This window comes from Castor canadensis, chromosome 12, assembly GCF_047511655.1.
Source record: "Castor canadensis chromosome 12, mCasCan1.hap1v2, whole genome shotgun sequence".
Taxonomy (NCBI): domain Eukaryota; kingdom Metazoa; phylum Chordata; class Mammalia; order Rodentia; family Castoridae; genus Castor; species Castor canadensis.
In genome coordinates, this window is record NC_133397.1 from 78,323,074 (window position 1) to 78,330,402 (window position 7,329).

The 7,329-nt window shown below is 39.4% G+C and overlaps 1 non-coding gene and 1 gene segment (V, D, J or C); both read right to left on the reverse strand.

Moving 5' to 3' along the window:
• Positions 1 to 3,505: 3,505 nt before the first annotated feature.
• LOC109675060 (immunoglobulin kappa variable 4-1-like) lies at positions 3,506 to 4,155 on the reverse strand. The segment is given in 2 exon segments: positions 3,506 to 3,837; positions 4,009 to 4,155. Coding segments are annotated over 2 exon segments (366 nt in total).
• A 2,510-nt stretch (positions 4,156 to 6,665) lies between these two features.
• On the reverse strand, positions 6,666 to 6,768 carry LOC141415197 (U6 spliceosomal RNA). The gene has a single exon (XR_012440210.1). It is a non-coding gene; the product is annotated as a U6 spliceosomal RNA (small nuclear RNA).
• Positions 6,769 to 7,329: the final 561 nt, after the last annotated feature.

A 7,329-nucleotide genomic window follows, 5' to 3' on the forward strand; every position in this document is an offset into this window, starting at 1 on the left:
ATCTCAAGTCCAACCAGACGGACGCAGTCAAGTGGCGCCTAAGGAATCACATGGCGTTCTTGGTCGATAACCTTCAGTACTATCTCCAGGTGTGTTCTGAGGAATGAGTAGAAGGGCTTTGAAAAGAACTTTAGGTTGACAAGGATTATTGAAGAGGGTCTATCACTCAGAATTGGTAAAATGCTAAGGTTTTGAGAATATTCAATGGTTTTACCTCATTTCCTTTTTGCCTTTTTGCTGGTACTGGGGATTTATTTCATTTTTTTGTTTTGTTTTTGTTTAGTGGGACTGGAGTTTGAACTCAGGACATGGAGTTTGCAAACAAAGCAGGTGCTGTACCACTTAAGACACACTTTCAGTCAACTTTTCTCCAATTATTTTTGGAGATCAGGTCCTGCAAACTACTTTCCCAGGCTGGCCTCGAACTGCAATCCTCCCAATCTCAGATTCCCAAGTGGCTATAGGTATAGGGATGCGCCACAGGCACCTATCTGGTGGTACTGGAGTTTTGAACTCAGGGCTTAATGCTTGCTAGGTGGGGGCTCTACCACTTGAGCCGCACTTCCAGCCCAGCTAGGCCTAGGCCAAGTCAGTCAGTGGTGGGAATGTAGAATAAGTGGGTTAGGCTAGGACAGAGCAGATGGTCTGCCAAGACATGTGAGGCAGTAAAGAATTATGAATAGGCGAGGCACAGTAGCTTGTACCTATAAACCCAGCTACTTAGGAGGCAGAGATCAGGAGGTTTGAGGTTTGAGGCTCCTGGGCAAATAAAAAAGTTAGCAAGGTTTCCCCCCACTCTCCTCACCCTGTCTAAACCAATAAGCTGTGAGTGGTGACGTATGCCTGTCATCCCAGCTACAGAGAAGGCATACATGGGAGGATTGTGGTCCAGGACAGCCTGGACAAAAATACGAGATCTGAGAACTAAAGTGAAGCTAAAAGGACTGAGGAAGTGGCTCGAGAGATAGAGTGCTTGAGCACAAGGCCCCAAGTTCAAATGCAGGTACAGCAAAAAACAAAAGGAATTATACAAATAGGGGCTGAACAGTGGCTCACCTACTTGAGAAACAGGAGGATCACGTTTTGAGGCCCAGGCAAAAGTTAGCAAGACCCCTTCTCAAAATCAACCCGGGCATTGTGGTACACACTTTTAACCCCAGCTACTCAGGAGGTGGTGGTAGGTGGATCCTGGCCTGGGGCCAGCTGGGGCAAAGTCAGCAGGATAGAGGCTCAAATGGCAGAGTTAGGAAGGCCCTGAGTATCACACCCCTCTCCCCCAAAAAGTACACAAATAACTTTCTACCAGGCCGGGCAACATAAGGTGTCTTTGGTCAGCCTGAAAGTGGCTTGGCTAAAAGGAAGATGAGAAGGGGCAAAATTTGCTATTTCATCCTGTCAAATATCTGACAAGATGAAAGAGTGCTCAGAGTAAGAACAGTGCAAAAAAAATTCTTTGTGTAACTGTCTTATCAGGAAGATGTGCTAGAGTCTCAGTTCTCTCAGCTGCTTCATCAGATCAACTCTACCCGAGACTTTGAAAGCATCCGACTGGCTCATGACCACTTTCTGAGCAATTTGCTAGCTCAGTCCTTTATTTTGCTGAAACCTGTAAGTAGAGCTGGCTGGTTTCCTTTAGACTGTTCCTTTCTGGTACTGACTGTTCCCTTAGACCGTTCAGCATTTGTTAAAACTCCATTTTTAAATATTTTGACAACTTATTTATAAAGCAAAACAAAAAGGGAATGTTAAACGGGGGCTGTCTTTGAGTTTCTGAAATATATAGGGTGTGATGAACAGATAAAAGAATGGTGTATTTAACCCTCAGAAGGAAGGATTTAAAGACATTCAAAAGTAGTTCTGCCCAGCGTTTACTTGCATGAACATCTGTTGGGTCAGGATTGACTAGTCATTTGAAAGTTGTTTTCACAGACTATAGAAAATAGAAATTATACCGTGCATACTATCTGATCACAATGCAGTAAAAGTAGAACTCAACAACAAAAGTAAAGACAAAAAACATGCAAACAGCTGGAAACTAAATAACTCATTACTTAATGAAGAATGGATCATTGATGAAGTAAAAGAGGAAATTAAAAAGTTCCTGGAAGTCAATGAAAATGAAAACACAACCTACCGGAACCTATGGGACACAGCTAAGGCAGTCTTGAGAGGAAAGTTGATAGCCATCAGTGCATATATTAAAAAGACTGAAAGATCCCAAATCAATGACCTAATGATACATCTCAAACTCCTAGAAAAACAAGAACAAGCAAATCCCAAAACAAATAGGAGAGAAATAATAAAAATAAGAACTGAAACCAACGAAATAGAAATCAAAAAACCATACAAAGAATTAATGAAACAAAAATTTAGTAGCCTTATTGGGAGGTAGTATAAATCAAGGGGGAGGCAGGTTGCAGAAGGTGCATCACTAAGAGGGGAACTTTGAAGAGTTGTACTGTCCCTGGCATCTTCCTGGCTCTCTCTGCTTCCCAGCAGCCATGAAATGAGAAGCTTTCCTCTGACACACCCTTCCACCATGATTCTTCTACATTGCCACAGACCTAAGAGCAATGGAACTAGATGACCATGGAGTGAAACCTCTGAAACTATAAGCCAAACAAATCTTTCCCTTTTAAGTTATTAGCCTCAGGTGCTTGCCACAGTAAAGAAAACCCTGGTAGTGTGATGCTTTCAGCTTTGATCCTCCTTCTCAATACTGCTTTGACTCTTTGAAATCTTCTGTGGTTCCATGTGAATTTTAAAATTACTTTTTCTAGCTGTTGAATAATAGCGGGAAGGAGGAAAAGGGTAAGAAATATAATAGAGAGAGTTAAATTAATTAAAGTACAAATATTTGCAGGTAAAGTACCATCACTAAACCCCTTTGATCAATGAACACACACTTAAGCAATGAAGGACAGGAATGTAAAGCAGATCCTACTAGGGGGAAGGTTCTAGAAGTAGGGGAAGGACTAATGGACAGAGTAAAGAATTGTGAATATTGTCAATGTACCTTATATCAGTGTATGAAGATGGAACACTGAAACCTGTCAAAATCATTTTAAACAGGAGGGAGGAGTATGAAGGAGAATGATGGTGGAGGTTAACCTAACTGAGGTACATTGAAAGCATATAAGGAAATGTCACAATGGGACTCCCTGTACAACTAACATATGCAAATAAAAATACCTTAAAAAGAATAACTTTTTCCATTTCTGTGAAAATATCTTTGACATTTTGAGAGGTATTGTATTGAATATGTATGTTATTCTTAGAAGCATAAACACTTAGCAATGTTAATACTTCCAGCCCAAAACCATGGGATATCCCTCCATTTATTTGTATCTTCTTCAATTTATTTCATTAGCATATAGTAGATTTTTCACATTTGGCAGTACTGGGGACTGAACTACAGGCCTCACACTTGCTAGGCAATCAGTCCAAACCACAAATGTGAGGAGGAAGTAGCTGGTGCAGCAAGGATCACTGACCCAGGGCATAGGAAGGAGGTTTTTGATTAAGACTGAATCACTGTGGGTGCAGAGCTATAACCCTGCTGACAGTAGTAATCTGCCACATCTTCAGCCTGGAGGCTGCTGATGGTGAGAGTGAAATCTGTCCCAGACCCACTGCCACTGAAGCGGTCAGGGACCCCAGATGCCCGGTTAGAGGCTGCATAGATCAGCAGTCTAGGAGGCTGTCCTGGTTTCTGCTGGTGCCAAGCTAAATAGCTGCTAATGCTCTGACTGGACTTGCAGTTGATGGTGACCCTCTCTCCTGCAGATGCAGCCAGGGAGCCTGGAGACTGGGTCATCACGATGTCCCCATAGGCACCTGCAATCAGCAATACACTGATTAAATGTATTTTCTAATGGTATTATAACACAGCACAATATTTAGTCCATTTTGAAGACAGTCGTTATTTCCCACTGCATCTTAAAAACATTTTTTCAATTCTACAAAGATATTACTCTGAAGAAATTGAGCACTGATTAAGTTTCTCACCAGACACCCAGAGCAACAGGGACATGAGGACCTGGGTCTGTGACACCATCTTGCTCCCCCTGCCTGCCTGATGCAACCCAGTTCTCACTACAAAGGCCACGTTTATAAATTCTGAGCAGCTGAACTGGACCTGAGGGGCTATGCAAAGCAATCAGAAAATAAGGAAGTAAAATGCTTGAGTAAAAGTACCTGATGTAAATGAAGAGCCAAAAATATCATCACCGAAGGGGTAATTGTGTCACTTGAAAAGACATAGAAGTCTACTTAGAAGCTCTCAGTCAACTTAGAAGTTCTAAACCACAGACCACTAGATGATCAAAAAAGGGCTTTAGGAGGCTGAGGGAGGAAGCTAAAGCTAAGCCTGGTTGAGGCCACCCTGGGATACAGAGTGAGATTGTGTCTCAAAAAACAAACACAATAATGAAGGTGTGGAGAGGGATAGAACTTTAAAATAAAAAATATGTCTAAACAGATTGGATTTTACAGAAATGGTAGGCTAAGGACCTCACATCAACAATACTGACGAAATAATAAAACATGCTAGAAAAATAACAACAAAATAAAGAAAAATGAAGAGGAAGGGAGAGGACAGAAGCAAGAAGGAACAAACAGAAGAGAAAACTGGACTGAGGGAGGTACAGGGAGGAAAAGGGCAAAAAAAAGGGAAAAGACAAAAAGAAAGTAACAACTACTTTGAATCCTTTTTTTTAATCTATGACCAAAAACTGTCACAGTTCTGAAACCACACTTACTATGAAACCAATGAAAAACACTGCAAACATTTGAGCCTCTGTTTCTAGGATATGCATGGACAAAGACAGGCCTGGAATTCACTCTGGGAAGAATCCTGTGACTGTAATTTAAGCCTATGGTCAAAGGGGCTCTAATCTCAAAGTAATTATGAAGCAAAGAGAAACTGGAATCTTTCTAAGCCACATCTATAATAACTAAAAAGCTGCTCTAAATAAATTGGAAAATGGACAGGAAAAAAGAAAGAAAGACGGTTACTTTGGTAAGTAATGGCCAAAAGCAACACTGCCAAGAATTTTTATCCTGGAAACACATTCCAGAACTCATGAACTTCAAATTGGTTTAGCCTTACTTATTAGGTGAAAACCTCTCTAGAGAAGGGCCTGAACATTCTAACTCTTCAAAACCTTATAAATGTTTTTTCTTTACTTATTTATTGATTTTTATTATCATTTATGGGGGTTCATTGTAACCTTTACAAAAGTGCTTACAATGTATCTTGGTCAATTTCACCTTATCTTTCGTATAAGTTTTCAAGGTCCAATATCACTAAGGCAGAGATCTAAGAACAAAAAAGAATAATAAAAAAAGTATCATAGAACAATTGGATATTATTGACAGCACAGGGTATTTCTTATCCAAAGGAAATTATTTAACTGATCTTGAAACCTAACACAGGGTCAGGAATATTATCGACAACCAAATACGTATTTTGATTTTTCCATTTAATCAAAATGATCTCCCCTTTTATTTTGCTTTGAGTAAAATTATAGCTTCAACTTCAAAAAAGTAAAATAAATTCTTATAGCTGGACTCAAATATCACCTGTAAACTGCTAGGATAACATAATATGAGAGAGCAAAACAGTGTGTGATTTGATGGCATTCCCAATTTCCAAGGCCAAGAAAATAAAAGATGAGTGAATGTGCCCAAATCAGTTTCTAGTGAGTTGTCATATCCTCTAGACCTAACAAAAGTTTAACAAAAACTTTATTATTTTACTTCATGACTGCTCCGATGAGTTCTATCTTCTTTCTTTCATTTTATGAACTACTGCTTATTCATATTACACTGGTGGAGAATAAAATAGACTTCATAAAGTCTTGTTTTTATAATAAAAGAAAACATGAGTTGGGGACAGCATGACTAAGCTCTGGGAAGGTGCTCCCTGAGGATACACACTCAGCTTCTTGCTCGTCCTCTCATGGAGACCAGAAAGGGGGACTTTGGGGAAGTGCTTCTTATGAGGGCATCAATCCCAAAACAAGGACTTCATTCTTATGACCTCATTGAAAGCTAATTATTTCCCAAAAGATCCATCTCCAAATATCATCACCTTCCACATTAGTCCTCATCACAGTATAAAATTCAGGTCCTCATAGTCATCAAAAAGAAGAAAATTGTAATAAAATGCCAAAGCCAAAAATGAATCCTTAAGTTACTCATTTTCCCAAAAATCAAGTTTCCACAATATATGATTTGTAAAGTAGATTCTTCAAGGTATTCTAAAAACAAGACCAAAAATGTGTTGGCTGAAAACAACACAGATTACTTCTTTCACAGTTTTGGAAACAGGAAATATGAAATTAACATCCCTTCCCAACTCTGACCCAACACCTTTTCCTCAGTGACCATCTTGGTTGAAGGCCTAGGAGAAGCTCAGTCATATATTCAAGTTACCCTATGATATTGAAAGGATGAATTTTATCTTGTTATTCTAACACATAAAATGTACTTTTAAACTCAGAAATTATGACTGTGGCTTTTCAACACCAATAACAAGGAGAAGATATGCAGAGGATTTTTCTATAATCATTTAAAAATGACAAAAAATTATGCCTTGTTCATCTTCTGAAGTTCTCAAGAGAATTCTTCCATTAAGAAATGCTTTCAGATATTTTTTTTAAAAAAATATGGAATGCTTCACAAAGTTACATGCCATCCTTGCTCTGGGACCAAGCTCATCTCACCTGTATCGTTCCAATTTTAGTAGATGTGCTGCCAAAGCGAGTTTGATATACTTGATATATTGTAGAACTTTTGTAAATGCCACAACGTATCCCCATGAGAGCAAGGAAAAAAGAGTCAATCACAAAACAGAGAATGTTTTCAAATGTAAATCAAAACCATGTTAAAATTCCACCTGACTCCTGTTAAATGGCTATCAGCAAGAACACAAAGAACAAATGTTGGCAAGGATGTGGGGAAAAAGGAACCTCATACACTGGTGGTGAGACTATAAATTAGGACAACCACTATGGAAAACAGTATGGAGGCTCCTCAAAAACCTAAGAACAAAAATGCCATATGATCCAGTAATATCACTCTTTGGGATATAACCAAAGGAATTGAGTCAGGGTACAATAAAGGCACCTAAACACCCATGTTTATTGCAGCATTATTCACAACAGCCAACCTATGGAAACAGCCAGATGCTCTGCAAGACCATTGGCAGAGGCCACTAAGGGAAGGGGACCAGGAAGTAGTGAGGAGGTCTGCTAGAGATGAACCAATGTGGGTTAATACACAAGTGCATGGAAGCAATTCTGGGAATCTCTCTGTAAATCTATC